General features: G+C 36.5%; 2 protein-coding genes and 1 pseudogene across 26 annotated transcripts; 2 read left to right on the forward strand and 1 right to left on the reverse strand.

Annotated features, from left to right (window-relative positions):
- Positions 1–769: 769 nt before the first annotated feature.
- Positions 770–9733, reverse strand: LOC137746438 (uncharacterized). Of its 24 annotated transcripts, none has more exons than XM_088680192.1 (16): positions 7269–9731; positions 6878–6957; positions 6646–6739; positions 6398–6547; positions 5879–5924; positions 5696–5778; positions 5515–5578; positions 5193–5266; positions 4894–4957; positions 4698–4806; positions 4489–4619; positions 4189–4260; positions 3393–3496; positions 2644–2707; positions 1712–1794; positions 770–987 (listed from the first exon to the last, which is right to left on the reverse strand). In XM_088680192.1, the coding sequence occupies exons 1-4, from the start codon at positions 7383–7385 to the stop codon at positions 6482–6484; spliced, it is 357 nt and encodes a 118-aa protein (XP_088536318.1). In that variant the 5' UTR covers positions 7386–9731; the 3' UTR covers positions 770–987; positions 1712–1794; positions 2644–2707; positions 3393–3496; positions 4189–4260; positions 4489–4619; positions 4698–4806; positions 4894–4957; positions 5193–5266; positions 5515–5578; positions 5696–5778; positions 5879–5924; positions 6398–6481. The 24 variants fall into 24 exon arrangements, 16 of the variants coding, with proteins under 16 accessions (XP_088536318.1, XP_088536325.1, XP_088536323.1 ...); XR_015953565.1 differs by lacking the exon at positions 770–987 and adding an exon at positions 7055–7132 and having other exon boundaries at positions 1417–1794; positions 6850–6957; positions 7269–9722; XR_015953568.1 differs by lacking the exon at positions 5193–5266 and having other exon boundaries at positions 4904–4957; positions 6850–6957; positions 7269–9721.
- Positions 9734–10453: 720 nt separating this feature from the next.
- Positions 10454–16617, forward strand: LOC137746437 (disease resistance protein RUN1-like; annotated as a pseudogene). The gene is made up of 6 exons (XR_015953572.1): positions 10454–11090; positions 11911–13005; positions 14288–14560; positions 14682–15241; positions 15372–15539; positions 16168–16617. The product of XR_015953572.1 is annotated as a disease resistance protein RUN1-like (transcript).
- Positions 16618–17208: 591 nt separating this feature from the next.
- Positions 17209–19822, forward strand: LOC137748094 (disease resistance-like protein DSC1). Its single transcript, XM_088680257.1, has 4 exons — positions 17209–17406; positions 17520–18377; positions 18540–19359; positions 19453–19822. Exons 1-3 carry the CDS (start codon positions 17209–17211, stop codon positions 19206–19208), a joined length of 1725 nt encoding a protein of 574 aa, XP_088536383.1. The 3' UTR covers positions 19209–19359; positions 19453–19822.
- Positions 19823–20771: the final 949 nt, after the last annotated feature.

A 20771-nucleotide genomic window follows, 5' to 3' on the forward strand; every position in this document is an offset into this window, starting at 1 on the left:
CAAAACATTTTAAGAGACGTGTAATTCTGGTTATAAAAAAGGTTTTCCGCATGCGGATAACAATGTGATTAAATGAATTGTCAAATGATTGTTTGTTTTTTTTTAACAAACGATATTATCTACACTAAAGAGGAATGGGGTGGGCTTAGCCTCACAATGAGTTAGCAATAATGTGATTCAATCAATTATTTATTAAATATTATTTTCTTTATTTTTAAACACGTTTAAAATATCTTAAGAGGCGTGTAATGCCGGTTATAAAAAATAAAAAAAATAAAAAAAAATCTTTAGCACACAGATAATAATGTGATTAAATTAATTGTCAAATGATTGTTTTTTTTTTTTTTTTTTTAAATAAACGATATTATCTACACTAAAGGGAAAGGAGGTGAGCTTAACCTCACAATAGGCTAGTAATAATATGATTCAATCAATTGTTTATTAAATATTATTTTCTCTATTCTTAATGTAAATTCTATAGAGACCGATTTTATTATGTGAATTCAACTGTTTTAATTGGTTTATGAGGGGTTTCTTCTAACATGATCTAAAATTATTCATTTACTTAAAATATTTGACTTTCCTTTGTCAATTTACGCATATAGATATATTTAAAATGTGTAAGTCATGAGTACCACGCTATGATTTAAAAAATGTCTTCTGCATACGTTTTCACACGTGCATGAAGGCTAGTTACTATTGCATGTATAATACGAATATAACAAAACAAAAAGGATCATGAGATAGAGTTTGCTTTGGGGCATCATCGTGGGCTTAATTATTCTCTCCATTTGTAATTGTGGTTTTAGGTTCAATTATTGTTAAAGGCGAATTTAAACTACATTATTGTTAGCCCATTATGAGACTTAGCACACCCCTAGACAATATCATTTGTTCAAAAAAAAAAAAAAAAAAAAAAAATACAAGAGAAATGCCAAGAGGGACTTGTGAGGCTTAAGCACACCTCTTCGATATTGTGGCCTACACCTGAAACAAGTAGAACTAGTAAATTTCATGTTGATGGATCTGAAGACTTGTTTGTGAAATGTCACATGCCACATAAGAATGAGTACTTGCCCTATGCCTGGCGTAGCCAAGTCAACTAGATACATTTTCACCCTTTCTATGCCTAAGTACGAATTCTCTCCCTTCTAGTTTAGACTAAACTAGAAAATGTACCCGCACTTTGCTGTGGACGTTAAATGTATTAGTCACAACAGGTATGAATGGTTTCCACACAAAGCAACTAAAAAGATGTTGTAGCACCTAAGAACCTATGAACATTTGGGACATCTTACTCATGTGAGACAGGACAATTCCTATTGAAAAAAAGTCCTATTTCTTCTTCAAATTGAATCAACATCATTGATGAAGCAATTAAAAATTCCTACTGGCAAACAATTGACTCAAGAGTTGAGCAATTAAACTATATAATTTTACAAAAGTAAAGGTCAACTCAACTCTTCGAGTTAAACTATATATCTAATTTACCAGAAAACTTAACTTTACAGTTTACCTGATAGAAGCACTTAATTTTCCTATTTAAAACAGTTTACCCATTCTTGATCAGTAAAATATAGCTTAAGCTTAATTTATTAACAGGTTAATGCAGTTCAAAAGTATTTTCTATTGTGGCGAGAAGGAGAAGCTACAGCCAAGAGCCAACCCGCCTTTACTTTTTACTTTGTCCAGATGCATATGTACAGTTTACCTGCACGTGTCTTGAGCTGTTACCTATCCTCCACTTGCAGCAGTTTTCCTCCTCTACACGGGAACCTCTTATGCATGACTGGCCTACAAAGAGAGAAACAGTATTAGAAAAACACATTATACTCAAAACCATCACACTAAATATATTTTCAAACAAATCACAATCCATCACACAGTGCGTCCAACTCCAAGGCAACACTAAACAAACACACAAAATGTATAAAAACCCAAGAAAAGTAGAAGTGTAACAATATTGTTATGCATCTGTACTTATTCTCACAAATAATGAATACAAGAATTTGATGACCTTGCTACTCAAGCTCCAAGGAAAAACGAAATAAAATTCAATGGTTAAAATTAATCCTTACGTAAATGTATTCCCCACATCTAAATCATTCAAGTACAACGAAATTCAATGGTTTCAACAAAAAAAAAAAAAAAAATTTGTGCTTGACTTGAGTTCAAAATATTCAAGTACAACGTAATTGAAACATGTGCAAGAGCTTCCATGAAAACATAACATACAAACAAAACTTCATTCAAAGTAGAAAGAAAAACTTGGACATGATAACCGAAACTAATATTTGTAAGGGGTATAGTTTACTCCCATTATCGTACTTTCTTTCTTCTACTGTCACAATCCCACCCACCAAATCGAAGATCCGCATGAATGGGTGACATTCTCACTCACATTTTTTATCTTCTCTTCCTATTGTACAAACACATTGCACCATAAAATAGCTCTACATGAGAGAGGGAGCGAGGGAAGAAAGAGAGTGCAGAGAGAGAGAGAGAGAGAGAGAGAGAGAGAGAGAGAGAGAGAGAGAGAGAGAGCATAAAGTCATAAATCTTGAAACATCCCAACGTTACAAGAGCAGTAGTATATAGTGAGCATGAATGATATTGCACCAGTCCAAGGAGCATATCACTCACCAGCTAATCTCGCTTGAAATGATAGGGAAAGAACCTTCATTGATCCTCAATCCACTAAGACAGCCTAAATGAATAAGAGAAAAACACAATTAATAAACACGGGGACAAAGAACCAGAGAAGCAGAAACAAACTTCTAAGCACCAAAATTTTGTGCTAGTAAAAAAAAGATCCAGTTGTACTGAGACATGAATGATCCATGTTTTCTAATATAACTTAAACCCAACCATGAATTTACAAAATTTTCCATAGAATTACTAACATAACTCAGAAAAAAGACTCAACTCAATTAAATTTCTTACATAACTTAAACCCGACAAATTTAACTAATTAGATTCATCTACAAAATAGATTTTAACATAATCTCACAGAGTTTCTTCTAACCAAGTAAACCATTACTCAACAAAAAACATGTAGACAAAGCTCTTATCAAAATCACAATATTGTAATGAACGGGAACTTGAAAATAATCTCAGCTAGGCACTTTTCCAAAATGAAGGAAAAATCTACTTTATAACAACGTAACTTAATAGATGAAACCACCAATTTAGTCACCTAAAATTCATAACCAACACAGAAAACAACTCCAAATCCTCAAGTTTACATATATATGAGCCAAAGGTCAAATTTTTACAAACCACTCATCCCACAACATGAAAAAGCAGATCGAAAAATTCAATTTTTGTATAAAAATAAGACAAAGATTCAATTTTTACAGACACGGTCATTTTACACAATAAGAACACCTCACCCAAACAATAACCAAAGTTGTGGTATCTGAATTAAGTAGGCAGACGCCTTGCAAGGCTTTCTTCGCTTTCTTCAATATCATCTCATGTTCCCTTCTCATCTTTCCTATATGATACAATAAATTGTTCAAATTCAGACGTAAATAAGAGAATCTGCCACTGTACTATTACTGTCGCTAGTCCTGAACAATAATGCAAGTGCAGCTTCTCTCAATAGAGAACTTCATCATATAGACTAATAAAATCTAATGTAATCTGTCAAAAACGAAATAAAAACAAAAAAAACAAAAAAGACAGCGATTATTTGAAGGCACCGTAATGCCTTTGCCATCATACGCTTGCAACATTTAATTGATGCATCTATTGTTCAATGAAATCATTTGCTCGGCTAAAAAAGTAGAAATACCATAAATACAATGATATCCAATTTATTAGAAATCATGTAGAAGCAAATGTAAATGATGATGGAATCATGACTGTGAATGAGAAACACAAACCTGACAAAAAGAAAACCCATAAGAACGTGCAAAGATACTTGCATCGTATTTTTTTATTGCATCATCCATGTTGCAACACATTAAAAAAACATTGTTTGGAAAAGCTTTGCTATGACAATTAGGTTTTGAGAAAAATAATACGAAAAAAATAAAGAAACAATTACTGAAAAGGCATAATAATGGCCTACTAATAACAAAATACACTCCTCAACAATGCACACGAACATGTGAGTTGAAATTTTGAAACATTCGACAATAAAAGGAAAGAAGCAAAATTAGAAGAAAAGAAAGAGATGCTCACTCAAAAAGAACGAAGAAATAATACCAGGCTTCTTCTCTTCGGCATCCAAAATTCCTCGCTGAATCCTTCAACCTTAAACATATTTAAAATACAAAATGGAAAAACCCCAGAAGAAATCATGACATAGAATTAAATCATCCAAGTAAAATTAGACCATGGACACAAAAAGAAATGAAAGTAGTTTAATCTGACTTAATCAGTGGAAAAAATTATAGATCTAGAGAACAAAATTACCCAAAGTTCCACTCAGCACAAACATAAGAAAAATAAAAGCCAAAATTATAGATAGAGTAAAATTACCCAAACTTCCACTCAGCACAAACATAAGGGCCAATGCGAAGGTGAGCATAGATCCCTGCCTTTTGTATGGCCTGGAGAAACCTCACCAGATCATACATCCTTTCAAAATTGTACTAAAACCCAGCATAAACCTAGCAAAACCCCAGAAGGTGAAATTAACTATAAAACCAAACGTACAAAAGCATTCGTTTGTAGATCTAAATTCATACCCCTTTATACTGGCTCAAAGGTGGTTTTTGTCGTAGCAATGTCTAAGACAGTGCACCCAAGACTCCATACATCCACAGCAAGGTTTACACCACTTGAGTTTTGTATAATCTGGGCAAGCAACCGAAATGAAGACTTAAGTCAAACCATCAGGAAGCATGCTACGGAGGAGAAAAATACAGTAACAAAAAAAATCACCCTCACAGACTTATCATGTGAAGCTCCATTTGATTGCTCTAATCTTCATTAAGAAGATTGGTACCTGTCAAGATACATTACAAACTTCATTTAATTAAAGAAACAAAAGCCAGAAAAGTAGAAATCCAACACAATTAACTTAAAGAGAAGCAATATGAAATCATTAAATTTTTCATTCCGACTATTCTACCACATTGTGAAACACAGAAAACTGAAGCTCAATTAACAAATTACATTAAACATAAATATTGAATTGCAAACCAACCATTGCCATATAATAGATAGTAAAAAATTTGTACCCAGTTCATCCAATTCAATCTCGATTGGCTCCACACCAAGCCTTCTAAGCAACGATTTGACCTCAGATAAGTACCTTCATAGACAATTTCCAAAAGAAAAATCCAATTCAAATTTCTTGAAAAAAAACCAAATTCACAACAATATCAACACCCGAATTGTAAATTTACGTGTTTCTGTCACAATGCTTTGTTCCCAAATTATGTTCAGACATTTTCATGTGAATATCTCCACATATGCATATAATATTCATTATATCAAAAAGGGAGTTATTGTTACTTTGTCATGGCGAAGAAAAGGAAAAAGGTTACTGCAAGAGCTTACCGTTAGTTCTGTTATTTCATGTTACTCCAAGCTTGGATCCACTCGGGGTTACATTCTCCTTACTCTGCAATCATACAAAACAATTCCAAGTTCAAACAGTTTTAAAAGATCTATTAAAAAATAGTACCAATTAAAGAGAAAGAAATGGCAAGTATAAAGAGAGAGGAGTGTGTGTAAGGACCTAGAACTTGTGCAGCATTTTTCAGAGGTTGTGTAATCCTTAATATCCATAATGAATTTATCAAGCAAGATTTCTCAAGGTTCCTGATATCATTAGAAACTATTCATGTGTCAAGAAAATCCATTATTCAAACTGCAGACAGTTCACAGAAATCTGACAACTTATGAATCGTCTCTTGAGCACCTGGGAGTGGGTGGATCCTGGTCTTGAAATATGATGTTTTAAAGAACTGATGAACACGAATATCGGTTGTCAAAACAAAGTAGATAACCAATTCAAAACAAAGTAGATAACCAATCATGACTGTGCTTAAAAGAAAGAAAAAAGATATGGCAGGAGAAAAAGAAGTGCAAGTAAAGTTGCAGCAGCAATCTCAAAACATTTATCAGTTGAAGCATGCATTTCTAATAAATACCATCTCAACATCCAACATATTACACAATTCCATAGCACACAACAATCCAAAAACAGATCAAACAGTTAGCAAATGTCTGAATTAATAATTTGACCATTAAACTAAACAAATCCGGTGATTTAATGCAAAGATGGACACATCTGTAGTACCTTCATCACGTGAACAGTTCCATATCAGTAACAGAAAATAAAAATTTGATGCATCAGGATAATGTTCAAGGAAATGTAAATATTTCCCCAAGAAAGCATATCAAAGAAAAGGGTAACAGAAAATGTAAAATTTGGCACCTTTATTGTTCGTAACAGCATGATGGCATCAACTTTCAATCCTGGCACAAAGCTAACAGTCAAGGGGATGTAATAGGTTATAGGTCACACCTTTGCTGGTACAGAGCAATCTGCATCACTTCCATCACAACAAACCTCTCCCCACTTAACCTAAACAATCACATTTCATCCGAAATCAGTAAAGACTTCAACTTGCTGCAAATTAATAAACAAAAACCCAGCAAACACGAAAAACACAACCACTAAACCTCTTTGAATCCATGGGTAAAAGCATCTCTTTCAAAAATTCCACTTGAAGTAGAAATGATGAATAGGACACTGAACCCCAATTTTTTTGGATATCTGTAAATTCAAACAAAAAGAAAAATTCATAATTTGCTTCTTTTAATTAAAATGTATCTAAATTATATACTAATTAAGATTAAGGGGTTTATATGAGTAAGAACACATACATGCTTGCAAATGTCATACAATCCATACCCAGTTTCAATATTAGCCACAACGAAATGAAGCCGTATCGGCTCAGCGAGAACCTTCTCGATAACCTCCTTCAACACAACCTATCAATTCCAACATAAAAATTGAGAAAAAGTGCGAGAAAATTTGAGCTTGTGATTTTCTCGGAAACCAAACAGGGGTCTAGACTCTAAACCAAACCTTAGGCGAGAGGTGGGGTGGAGAGAGAGGGCAGAGCTTTGAGGCGAGCCACCACGTCTACCCTCCTATCCACCATATCTAAACATCCATAGAGACAAATTGTCAAACACCTAATGGGTGCGCATATACAAACACACACACACCTATATATACAAAAATTACCACAAACAAACACATACACCTATAAATACAAAAGGGGTGTCTATATAATCACCTTGGGGAACATCTTCGGTGTGATGGAGGGACTTGTGGATGTCCATGGCGTAGTTGACCGTGTTGGTCTTGTTAAGGAGCATGAAATGGACTTGAGGATCTGCTCATCTGGGTACATCTGACGCTAGAACTCGAGGAGGGATAAAAAATGAAGAAATTTGGGTTTAGGGATCTGGGTTTTGGGTTTGTCGTTGAATACTGGAACGATATGAAGAAATTTGGGTTTGTGGAGAGTAGCAGAAACTGAGAAGGGGAGAGAGAATCAAAATGGAAAAAAAAAAAGCGGAGAAGAAGTCGCAGCGATGACGGACGCGTGGGCTAGCTTCCACTGTGCGAAGTGGTGGCAATTTCGTAAGTAAATCGAAAGTTCCCATCTCTCTCCAATCTCAGTCGCTCTGTCCCCCTCCTCTCCTCTCGCCACAGGCACACCCAGCTGTCTTCGACTGAAAAATGGGAGCGATCGTCTCTCTCCAATTTGTCAGCCCTTATGCTCCTCCTCTTTTGTGGACTTGAAATGATGGGGAGTTGACTTTTACTTTGGTGCTTGAAAATCATCAGAATTGCCGCTGCAGTAGCATGCCAAATTACCAACTGATGAAGATGGCCTCCTCCTCGTCCTCCTCCTCAAAATGTAGCAAGTACGACGTGTTCTTTAGCTTCAGCGGCGAAACGCGCAAGGAATTGACGGACAACCTCTACTGCACATTGAAAGACCACGTATTCAACGTCTTTATCCACGAGAACGAATTGACCAGAGGCGAAATTATCACACAAGCAGTGAATCAAGCAGTCAAAGACTCTAGGCTTGCTGCTATCATCTTATCAAGCGGGTATGCCGAGTCCAGATGGTGTCTTGATGAGCTGGTCGAGATCTTGGCCTGCAGAACAACAATGGAGCAAACGGTTTTGCCAATTTTCTTGATATCGATCCTTCCGAAGTCAGGCATCAGAGGGGTGCTTTTGCGGAAGCATTTCGGGGACATCAAGAGCGCTTCCCTGAAATGGTGCAGACCTGGAAAGATGCCCTTAATGAAGCTGCAGAGTTGGCCGGCGAGGATTTTGGTGCGACTGATGGGTAATTACATACTTCCTTTTTCTTTTTAATTCCTTAATAAAATTCAATTGCCAACCTCTGTTTACAAAATGTCGATAAACTGTAAATTGATTTCACGTAAAAGCTCATAATCTTTTGATTTTATGCCTTTAAATGAAAAGCTTGAAAACTCCGATATAAGAATACATCAATGCTTGATCTTACTAGATTAACGAAAAGGCTCGTAATTTGTTTTGAAATGCAAAATGTAAAAATAAAAAACAACAAAAATTGTTAACGGGTGAAATGGGTGACTTATTAGATTAACAGGTTGGGTTTAGATGACTAATTAGCTTAACGAGTTGGATTCGGATGGTCTGTTAAATTAATGGGTCGGGTTTAACCTGTTGCAAAAATTAGATAACCAAAATTAAACTCATTAAGTCTTGAATTTTAGTGCTCGCAAGTATACGAATCGGATGATTGTATAACATATAAGCACGGATATCGTCCCACACAAATCAAATTGTTTCTAAAAGTCTTACTAATTAAATTGAAACAAATCATAGTGGAGAAGCTTTAATGGAAAATATATGAAACTTTGAAATTAAACTAAAATAAAATAAAGCTTGAAAATAAAATGCATGTAAATTATAAATTGAAAACATAAAAAAAAAAAAAAAAAAAAAAAAAAAGAAGAAGACCTAGGGCATCCGAATTCACTGTAACCAATTCTACTTGATTCCTTTAATATGTTCAAGTAGTTTCTCAATATTGACGATCGATTTTCCCTAAATTATTCAACAAACACGGCATCTGGTTGCTTCACAAGTATCCTTACATGTTAACCCTCTATGACATCTAGATAAATTTAAACAAGTAAGAACCCATTAACGTCTATGGAAATCGTTAGAAAATCACATAAACCCTAATTGTATGGCATCTACAAATACGTGTTTATGGTATCAATTGTAAGAAGCTAAACCCAAGTTAAGTGTGACATCTACTCTAACTTGCATCAAATCAACTTAATTTAAACCTAGATGGTGATCTAGCATCTCAATAGAAATCAAGCGTATTAGGAACAACAAAAGATCCTCAATAAGAAAGAAAAACTTGATAATAACAATACCACAAAGACAATTAAATATTCATGATCAAGCTACATTGTAGCCTTAGCAAAGAAAAACTCCAAAGTAGCTCTCCTCTTTGCCCTTCCTTGCCGTAGCCCCTATGTCTATATGATAATGTTTTGTTTTGGTGACTGAATCCTTACTTCACAATGGAGAATCAATCTCCACATATAAAACCCACGGCAAAGGTTACTAAAGGCCAATTAAAATGACCATTAATCCTAGCTTAATGGGCTTTCAAGTCCTTATTAAAGAAAAGAAAAATAAACGGAAACAATAAAACTAATAATTAAGTTCTCTCCTAAAGTCCATTGAATAGCATTCTCATGTCCATTTGATCTCCAAAACCGTTGCGGTTTCATACATTTGTCTTAGTGCAGTTAATTAGCCTCTTGTTTTACTGAAATTACCCTAGACACCCGAAAAGCTTGTTTTTCATTCTTTTTTTTACATAACTCTGGTATTGAATGCCTATAAATTAAAACAACATAAATTAGTGCATTTAACCTATTCATGTAGACAAAATCCAAAGGAAATATATGATAATAATATATGAAAATATGCACCCCTTAGAACCCGATCTAAACCCAGTAAACTCGATCCGTTTACAGGCCTACCTACAGTTGAAACAAGTAGAACTAGTAAATTTCATGTTGATGTATCTAAAGCCTTGTTTGTGAAATGTAGAATATATGCACATGCCACATAAGAAAGAGTACTTGCTGATAAGTTTTCATCATTTCTACACCTAAGTATGAATTCTCTTCCTTCTAGTTTAGATTGAATTAAAATATCGCTCGAATCAGAATAATTTGACTACTTTGTGAGAACAGCAAATGCTTCACCAGAACAATTGGATATTACGCAAAAATTCAAAGTTCAATCTCGACGGTTGCCAAGAGCCTGTATTCAATACTCCCATGGTATCGCTTCCATGAAATTAGAAGTTAGGTAATTTTTTTTTGTCAATAAAGAAAGTTATATTATCAAACGAGAAATAGAAAATAAAAGACTCTAGACCTGACCCACACAATAAAAGTGCCATGAAATTGAGGCCGCCAGCCAAAGGATGCAGAAAGCTCCTCCTCTTTTGTGGACTTGAAATGATGGGGAGTTGACTTTTACTTTGGTGCTTAAAAATCATCAGAATTGCTGCTGCGGTAGCATGCCAAATTGCCCAACTGATGAAGATGGCCTCCTCCTCCTCAAAATGTAGCAAGTACGACGTGTTCTTGAGCTTCAGAGGCGAAACGCGCAAGAACTTGACGGACAACCTCTACTGCACATTGAAAGACCACAGATTCAACGTCTTTATCGACGAGAACGAATTGACCAGAGGCGAAATTATCACACAAGCACTGAAGCAAGCAGTCAAAGACTCTAGGCTTGCTGCTATCATCTTCTCAAGCGGGTATGCCGAGTCCAGATGGTGTCTTGATGAGCTGGTCGAGATCTTGGCCTGCAGAAGAACAGTGGGGCAAATGGTTTTGCCAATTTTCTATGACATCGATCCTTCCAATGTCAGGCATCAGAGGGGTGCTTTTGCGGAAGCATTCCGGGAACATCAAAAGCGCTTCCCTGAAATGGTGCAGACCTGGAAAGATGCTCTTAATGAAGCTGCAGAGTTGGCCGGCGAGGATTTTAGTGCGACTGATGGGTAATTACTTGCTTCCTTTTCCTTTTTAATTCCTTAATTATACAATATAGTTGCCAGCTTCTGTTTACAAATTGTGGATAAACTGTAAATTGATTTCACGTAAGGGCTTATAACATTTGATTTTATGCATTTAAATGCGAAGCTTAAAAACTCCGATATAGGAATACAAGAATAGAACAGTATTCAAAGGTGTTTAGCAAACGAACATTTCATTTATGTTCTTTACTTTAAAAAAGTAACTGTTGTGGCATATTTGAGAGACCTCCCTCTCTATATGCAAGTTTGATCTCTGCTTTCCTTTCTTCTTGATCCTCTTTTCCTCAACAAGTCCGATGTCAGATCTTACTTTGAAATCCTTGCGAGAGGACTTACTCTCATGGAGATCTTACTTGATCATCTTTGATTCAACTAGTCCCTTTTGCATTTTGATCTTTGTGACTCGGACTGTTTCGATTACAAGATCTGATCACTCTTCGCAAAAGAGGGCTTTCCTCCGATTCTTTGTGATGGTTTGATCTTTTGGACACTCTCCTCGTGGTGTTCTCTTCTAACACTCACTTGGTCCTCATGAAATTCAGAGGTTATGCTCTTTCACTAGAGTCCTAACTTCATTCCTTTTCCTTTGCACAATCTACTGGTGTTTTCTGTTCTCCTCTCACACTCATCCCGCTTTCTGCTTTCAAGCAGAACACATATAGAGACTTTTATCTCTCAGTGATTGTCACTTTTAGATATTTTCGGAGAGTTGTCCTTCTTCATTGTTCTACAAGCCACAACTAAAGATGTTAACTTTTCTTTAATTTTGAATTTTAACTACCAGGTATAAAGGAAGGTTTGTCAGGAAAATTGTTGACGAGATCACCAGAAAACTGAAGAACACATACTTAGCCGTAGCCCCAAACCCAGTTGGAATAGATTCTCGCGTGCAAGAAATTGGTAACAATTTGGATGTTGAAGGATCATATGATGTTCGCATAATTGGAATTTGGGGTATGGGCGGACTGGGTAAAACGACGGTTGCCAAAGCCATTTTCAACAAATATCAGGGTATGTTTCAATGTGCAAGTTTTCTTGCTAATGTGAGAGAAGATAAGAAACTGGTTGATTCGCAAAACACACTTCTTTCTGATGTATTGAGATCGGGAAACATACAGGTTAGTAGAGCTGATGAAGGGACCGAGGATATAAAAAGAAGACTTGGCAACCTAAAGGCACTTGTCATAATTGATGATGTAGACAGTGTGGACCAGTTAGATGCATTAGCTATAGAACGTGACTCGTTTGGTCCAGGAAGTAGAATTGTCATAACAACAAGAAATGAACATTTGCTAAAGATACTAAACGCAGATTGGAGATATCATCTACCAACAATGAATAAAGAAGAAGCTGTTGAGCTCCTTAGTTGGCGTGCCTTTAGTAAGAATTATCCTAATAAAGAATATGTTCAAGTTGCAAGCGATCTTGTTGATTACTGTGAGGGTTTGCCACTGGCACTTCAAGTTTAGGTACTTATCTACGTGCAAAAAGCACAGATGAATGGAAAAGTGCACTGGGTAAATGGAAAAGATCGCGGCCTTGTTCGGCAATTCACAAAAGGCTTAAGATAAGCTATGATGGGCTAACCGATGGTGATGTGAAGTCTATGTTCCTTGATATATCCTGTTTCTTTATTGGAATGAAGAAGGACTATGTCATGAAAATACTGGATCCAGATGACTGGTATGCCTCAATAGGAATTAGGGAACTGCATGACCAATGCCTTGTAACTGTTGATACAGAAGGCAATCTGATGATGCATAGTTTGATTCGAGACACTGGCAGAGAAATTGTACGTGAAAAATCCCCGGACATCGTACGAAAGCGTTGTAGATTATGGGATCATGAAGATGTAAAATCCGTATTGAGGAGCAAAACTGTAAGTACATTTGCAATCATATTGCATGTTAAATGCATGTTCATATTAAAGGAGAATTTATATGCATATCCCACATCTAAGAAATTGCATGCTCTGAATGTGTCAAGAGTACAACATACATTATACAATGCATTGATTAGGTATGGGTTCAATGAACAGAGAAATAAGGGCAGACGAGGGAAAGTACAATAGGGAACAAACTAATTTTATTTACTAAATAGAAAACTTCATTTAATCTTTGGAAAAGATGACTTTTAGACTATAATTTGTGTAAGATTAAAATCTAATTTTCATCCCTTGATACATTTATCACCTTATTTACTAATTATATTTTGACGTTTTATTTCTCTTTATCTTTCTAATTTTAAGGTATTAATTATATTTAATCCTAGTTTTCATTTCATTCATCAGAATATATTTTGTTGTAGACACTTAGGTAAATTAATTTTTTCATATAATATATTCTGCTACAATTTGTGTTCTTTATTTAGGTACATTAATTCATTTAATATATTTCGTTATATCCGTAGATATAGAGATTTAGGTACATTAATTCTTTATAATACATTTTGGAACATACATTTTGGTATTGACATTTAAGTTTATTATACTGTATTTCAGTACAAACATTTAGATACAGACATTGCGGTACAAAGAAGTTAATTTAATATATTTCGGTACAGTAATTTTTGTACACTTATGCATTTATATATTTTTCTTAAGTGTCACTAATTTCTTTTATTGTTTTCTCTTTTTTTTTTTTGTCAAATGATAAATTTTGTTAGATTAGATGTTATATTTTTCTTTTAATGTTTTCTCATTTAGGTTTGTTTAAAATTTGAAGAACTAAAATGTGCATATTAATACAATCAAATTTTTAATGTAGAGATATTAAATAAAAATACACATTAAATAACAAAAATAAAATATATACTTTAATAAAAGTACACTTTAATCACTTAGTACTACGGTCTAATGGTATTCCTCTTCACTCCTTAAGTGAAAGGTCTTAGTTCAATTCTCGCTGAAGGCGAATTAGCCTATCAATATGTAATCTAATACCAGATTTTTTTTATTTTTTATTTTTATTTTTTTAAAATTTCGATTTTTTCAAAGACTAATGGCCAAAAACCCTTTTACTAAATTATTTGAAAATTATCCCCGTAAAAGTAAAACAAAACTAAAGTCTATAAATCTCTGGCATGGATCTAGTGGTGCTGCAGCAGTTGAAGTCGAAGCAAATAAGCCTTGTCTTATTTTATCTTATTTTATTTCGAAACAGGGAAGTGAAGAAATTCAAGGACTGGCTTTAGATTTGTCAGAACGTCACAAGCCTTTCAGTACAGAAGCATTTAGAGCGATGCACGGATTGAGATTACTCAAACTCAAAGGGGTAAAGTTCACTGGACACTGCGAACACCTTTCCGAAGAGTTAAGATGGTTGTGTTGGCCTGAGTGTCCCGTGGAGGTCATACCCGGCCATTTTAATCAAACAAACCTAGTTGATATCGACCTGAGTCATAGCAACATACGAGCTTGGGAGGACTCCGACGTGGTACTGTATTCAACTCAACCAAACTATATATAAAATGTTTCCTCCACGTTTTGTGATTACCATCAACACCAAGCTTTCTCTCTTCTATTTGAATATTGATATTCATTCTCTCGTCTGACAGCCACTTGAGAAGTTGAAGTTTCTTAATCTTGGTTATTGTAAGCACCTGGAACAATCGCCAGACTTTTCAAATATCCCAAATCTTGAGAGATTGATACTTGAAGGCTGTACGATTTTGTCCGAGATTCACTCTGTAGTATGATTGATAACCTTAAGTACTTGTCTCTTGCAAACTGCAATCTAGCAGATCATGCCATTCCTCAAGATCTTGGTGCTCTATCTTCCTTAGAAGTTTTAGACGCAAGAGGCAATGGATTTAATTGCCTACCTATCCTCAGTAGACTTTCCAAGCTTCAAACGTTACACTTGAATAATTGCACAAACCTTCAGGAAATTCCAGATTTACCAACAAATTTGGAAATCCTGGAAGCAGATGAGTGCATTGCATTGGAAAAAATGCCAGATTTTTCAGAAATGTCAAGGATGAGAGAATTGCATCTGAATCACTCCCCCAAACTCACTGAAATTCTAGGCTTGGATAAGGCATTAAACTCCTTGGCAAGGATTCATATGGAAGGGTGTACCAATCTCACTGCTGCTTTTAAGAAAGCAATCCTACAGGTCTTCTCTCTCTCTCTCTCTCTCTCTCTCTCTCTCTCTGGAGTATACATATATGCTGCTAATCTCTCTCTCTAGAGTATACATATATGCTGCTAATCCTTTTTTGTACAAATCTTTCTCCATGGTATAGGGATGGAGTGCGAGCGGAAATGGTGACCTTTCTCTCCCTGGAAATCAATCCCGCAAAAGACTAAGGTCTGATCCCAGTGTTGAAAGAATTGCAGAAGAAGAAACTGATGAAACCATGCAAGAAGGAAGCAGCATGGGCTGATAGCCTGCCTAATAGAAGAAGAAAAGGGTACATACACTGAACTCAAGCCATTAGTCCTTTTGGTAGTCATGGACTGTATACTACATATTTCCCTTTTGTATGTAGAAGTGAAAATATAAATTTTTTAATAATGTTAATGCCAAGCAAAAATAGGCTTATGTAATTTGGCTAAGTTCTTAGTCTTGAAGTGGTTGGGAACGAGGAAAGAAATCAGCTGTCCTAAAAAGTTAAACTCAAAACCTCTCTTCGCTTGAAGTGCTCTCCAGTCCCTCACAAATATCCAAAACTAGCTTGTTGCATTTTCTTGCTCCACATATTCTTGAATGTGCGTTTCTCCATCTTTGCATTCTTCTTAATCTTGTCTCATCAATGTTCTGTTTTAAGTTGTCACCGCACAAAATGTGCTTTTAGGCTTGTTAGCCAAGGCAATGTGCACACCCCTTGCACCAAGTTCGAATCCTTCCGGTGAAATTAGAGTAGTTTGGAATATGGTAAAAAATAAAAATAAAAAGAATAATCATTGCACAAAACTTTTGATAGTTTCCAATTCGAAATTCTTATTGGATCTGCAACATTCTGCATCCAATGGAGAAGCGCCATTTTTCCTTGCGCTCTATTTTTCATCATAAGAATGCCTTCCATTGTTAACGTGCAGGGGCTGTTAAAACCTTGTCATAGAAAATCTCCAATGGTACAAGATCCGGTGAAGGAAAAAACATCCCAAGCGAACCCGTAGGATGGTAGGGGGAATTTGCCTCACCATCCTGTAGAAGAACGTCCCGGATCACATCAGCTGGTACTTCAAACCACTCAAAACAATCAACAACAAATAACGCATATTTAGCCAACGTATGAGCAGTTGAATTCGCCGTGTGGCATACGAGTGTATATTGCACCAGTTTTTCCAAATATTTTGTAGTCACTGATCTTCATGAACTGTTTAACTCGCAAGAGCGGTGGTGCAGGCTGGTATTTTTGGAACGCAACCTTTAGTCTTTATCAATTTTTGAAATTGGATCTTATAGAATCTTGAATTTGACATATCGCACGCACATTATTGTCTTGAAATTTGTTTGCTTTATTGGCTCAAAGAAATATTTTGGAGTAGCTGGTTGGCCGGGTTTTCTTATAAATAATGAGAAGGGAATTCATGGGAATTTATTAATAGGAAAATTATATTTCCATTTCATAAAGAATAATATTACACTTTGAGTATATATATACAATTATATTGTAACCACTAAGATATCTAAAATATAACTAACAGATATCTTAACCACTAAGTAATATCGCTAGATAGTGTAGTCACAATATTGCCCTTTATATCCCTCCTCAAACGAAATTGAGGTAACCGAAGATGAAGTTTGTCACAGAGATACAAGAACCTGGACTTGGATAAGGATTTAGTGCAGATATTTGCCACCTATTCTTGAGTGCAAATGAAATGCACATAAATCTGTTGGTCATAGGTTGTCTACCTCTCTTGTAATTCATACATCCAATGCGTGGTTAAGTTTCATGTGTATACATTGTCTTTTCACATGCAGATAACCCTTTTCTTACTTAGTTCCTTGTCCCCCTCTCCTTCCTCCTCCTCCTCCTCCTCCTCCAATAGGGAACTGAAGCAGTTCAAGGACTCACTTTAGATTTGCAGGAGTCTGACGAGGCTAGCTTCAGTACAGAAGCATTTAGAAACATGCAGAGTCTGAGATTGCTCAAACTCAATTACGTCAAGCTCACTGGCAGTTACAACAATCTGTCCAATGAGTTAAGATGGTTGTGTTGGCATGGATTCCCTCTGGAGGTCATACCAGAAGATTTTGATCACCCAAACATAGTTGCTATTGACCTGAGCTATAGCAAACTCAAACGAGTTTGGGAGGATTCTGATCTGGTATGTTATGACTTCAACCAAATTATTAATTCATTCCTCTAGGTTTTGTAAACACCATCATCATGCTTTGTCTTCTATTTGAATTTGATTTTTTTTTTCCTTTTATCTAACAGTTGCTTGAGAAGTTGAAGTTTCTTAATCTGAGCCATTCCCATTACCTAACACGGTCACCGGACTTTTCAAAACTCCCAAATCTCGAGCAATTGATACTTCGAGACTGTAAGTGTTTGGTCGACATTGACCAGTCCATTGGTCAACTTGAAAAACTTGTTTTGGTAGATCTTAAAGACTGCAAAGCGCTTAGGGTCCTCCCAGAGAGTTTTTATAAATCAACATCTATTGAAATTCTTGATCTTGCTGACTGCTCAAAATTTGAAAACTTGGCTGAGGATTTGGGTGAGATGTCATCGTTGACAACTCTTGTTGCAGATAACACAGCTTTGAAATCATTACCATCTTCCATACTCCGACTGAAGAACCTGAATTATCTCTCTCTTCATGGCTTGAAATGGCCACTATCAACCTATCCTATACCTCCTCTGTTATCAGGGTTAAACACTTTAAGAGTATTATCTCTTGCAGGCTGCAATTTAACTGATGATAAAATCCCTAAGGAGCTTGTGAATCTAAATTTTTTAGAACATTTAGATCTTCAAAAGACTCGTTTTTATAGCCTACCAAGTCTCAGTGGTGTTTCAAAGCTTCGAACATTGTGTTTGAATGATTGCACAAAACTTCGTGCAATTCCAGATTTACCAACAAATTTGGAAATCCTGAAAGCAGATGAGTGCATTGCATTGGAGAAAATGCCAGATTTTTCAGAAATGTCAAAGATGAGAGTACTCCATCTGAATCACTCCCCCAAACTCACTGAGATTCCGGGCATGCATAATTCATTAAACTCCATGACGAGGATTCATATGGAAGGGTGCACAAATCTCACTGCTGAGTTTAGGAAGAAGATACTACAGGTTCTCTCTCTCTCTCTCTCTCTCTCTCTCTCTCTCTCTCTCTCTCTCTCTCTCTCTCTCTCTCTCTCTCTCTCTCTATCTATCTCTGATGAACATGTACATATATAAACATTCATTTGTTACAATGTGTTGCTCATACAAATCTTAATCTACATGGCACAGGGATGGACTTCTTGCGGATATGGTGGCATTTTCCTCAACGGGAATTACATTCCTGAGTGGTTCAGATATTACGGGGGTGATGAAGTCTGTTTTGTAGTGCCTCAAAGTGTTGGTAGTAATTTTGAAGGGTTGACTCTGTGCTGTGTATACTCTTCAAACAAACAACCTGAGGATTGTCCGCTTGTCATTTCCAGTCGAAATAAAATCAAGCGTACTGCTTTGCTCGCCCATATAACATATGCCTCAGTACCAACTTTCTGTGATTATGAAGACCATTATCTTTGGCAGGGGCAATTATCAAACGATGTGCTCTGTTGGCATAAAGGGGATGAAGTCAACATTTTTGTAGGGCCTGCTCAGCCTGGAGATAATTCTCCAAGAGTGAAGAAAATAGCGGTTGATCTTGTCTGGGACAAATTTATAAAGGAAAATATGTATGATTCTCATCCTGGCTTATATGATTTATACCCACATCAGGATTGTTTGTCGGGAGACAATTATGAGGCAAGAACAAGCCATGACGCATCTGATGAGAACCGAACTTCCAAAACATTGAGGTCTGATAATTTTGATGGTGATGATGACGAGGCAGGGCCAAGCAATGATTCATCTGATGAAAACCAAACTCCCAAAAGATTAAGGCCTGATCCTGGTAATCGAATTAATTAGTACAGATGAACTGTTACCATTATCCCCTTCTTGGCAATTTATGTACTTGTCTTCTCCCCATTGTCGCATTTTAACCATTCATGAGTTCTTGGGGAACCGCGGGATGTTTTTCAAGGATGTTCTTGTGGATGATGGTTGTAGTTGGGGCCAGGTATGAAGTCGTCCCTATATTTCTTTGTTGTATTTAATAAAGCTATTCTTGATGATGGTTTGAGGAGCCACCCTATTATTTTTGCTGTTGCAGTTCATCCTCCACAAAAGAGGGGCCGCAATTAAGTCGTTCCACCCACCCTCAAAGTCGATGGATCGAAATTATTTTTGAAGCTGGAGCCAAAAATATAGGTCATGCTGGAGTCTTTGCTGCCGAATGCCAAACCCTTGGAGATGGTGTAGCTTATATACTTCACAAGCGATCGGAAAAGGTTGAGGCTGAGTGTGACGCAAAAATTGTTATGTAATGTGAGAAGAAACAATTCCAGCTCAGTGGGGGAGAATCAGAAGCCGTTTAAGCATACTCTAGGGAGGGAAACTTCCTGGAGGGATGTGCTTTTCAAGCTTTTCTGAGTCTTTGTTTCGTGTTAATACAGCAATTCAATATAATTCATAGATTGATCATCATGTGAATTAAAAATAGCACCCCAAGGCCCAACACCATACAAACAAACCAAACCAAAGCAAAGGCCGAAAGAGAGATCAAACAGCAAAGCAAAGCATCGATCCAAATAAGGTACTGTGCATCCAAGACGGGGCTTTCTCTGGTGAATAATGGAACAAAAGCAGTTGGATCAATTGGTCCAACAGGATCTAACAATTTTTGTTTCATTAATGTGCAAGGTAGTTGTGTATTGAAAAACTTTCGCATCCAAGACCAGTACAAGCAAAGGGCTTTGCACTTAGAAATAAGAACAACAGAGTATTTCAAGACCAGTACAAGCAAACCAAACCCAAACAAAGTATCTATCCGCCAGCCATCAGTGGCTACGGACAGGGCGGGTGAGCTTACTCATAGACACACATGACACACGTACAGACGTACTACAGACCACTGAAACTCAAAGAAAATGAAAAAGAAGCAACAGCCCAAGACTATATAATCCAACAGCATCCTCGAAATCAGCAAGATGATGGTTTGGGACGAGCTATACCAATAACGGTGTCAATTAGTGCCGTGAACTTGCTGCTCTCCGGGCAGTTGTTACTCAAGTGGTCACCAAACTTGCCACGCAACACACAACTAATCATTTCAGCATACCTCACCCCACGCTCATAACATATTTCATAGCCCTTGGGAACCTGAGTTACGTTGACTGGGATACACATTCCAGGTGGGGCATGAGTGATGGCAGTGGCCAAACACATTGCAAAGTTCACAGGGGTGTCTGAATGGGAATTGGAAAGGTTTCTCAGCTATGATTGCCCTGCTTGTTTTCTTCTCTTCTGGTTTTGGTTTTGGAGTAGTAGTATTCTCCTCGTCAAGTTGGAGTTCAGCCAGAGTCCCTTCAACAGCCGTTTAAATTTTGAGTTGGGTCGGAGTGCCTTTAACAGACTTTTTCTTCTTATCTG

This window comes from Pyrus communis, chromosome 2 (assembly GCF_041283825.1).
Source record: "Pyrus communis isolate YQ-2024b chromosome 2, ASM4128382v1, whole genome shotgun sequence".
Classification (NCBI taxonomy): Eukaryota; Viridiplantae; Streptophyta; class Magnoliopsida; order Rosales; family Rosaceae; genus Pyrus; species Pyrus communis.

Coding starts and splice junctions, on each gene's coding strand:
- LOC137746438 (XM_088680192.1), bottom strand. CDS start 7,385: ATGTACCCAGATGAGCAGATCCTCAAGTCCATTTCATGCTCCTTAACA. Junction 6,958..7,268: donor CACCGAAGATGTTCCCCAAG/GTGATTATATAG, acceptor TGGAATTGATAG/GTTGTGTTGAAGGAGGTTAT. Junction 6,740..6,877: donor GTGGCTAATATTGAAACTGG/GTATGGATTGTA, acceptor TTGAATTTACAG/ATATCCAAAAAAATTGGGGT.
- LOC137748094 (XM_088680257.1), top strand. CDS start 17,209: ATGCAGAGTCTGAGATTGCTCAAACTCAATTACGTCAAGCTCACTGGC. Junction 17,407..17,519: donor TTTGGGAGGATTCTGATCTG/GTATGTTATGAC, acceptor TTTATCTAACAG/TTGCTTGAGAAGTTGAAGTT. Junction 18,378..18,539: donor TTAGGAAGAAGATACTACAG/GTTCTCTCTCTC, acceptor TACATGGCACAG/GGATGGACTTCTTGCGGATA.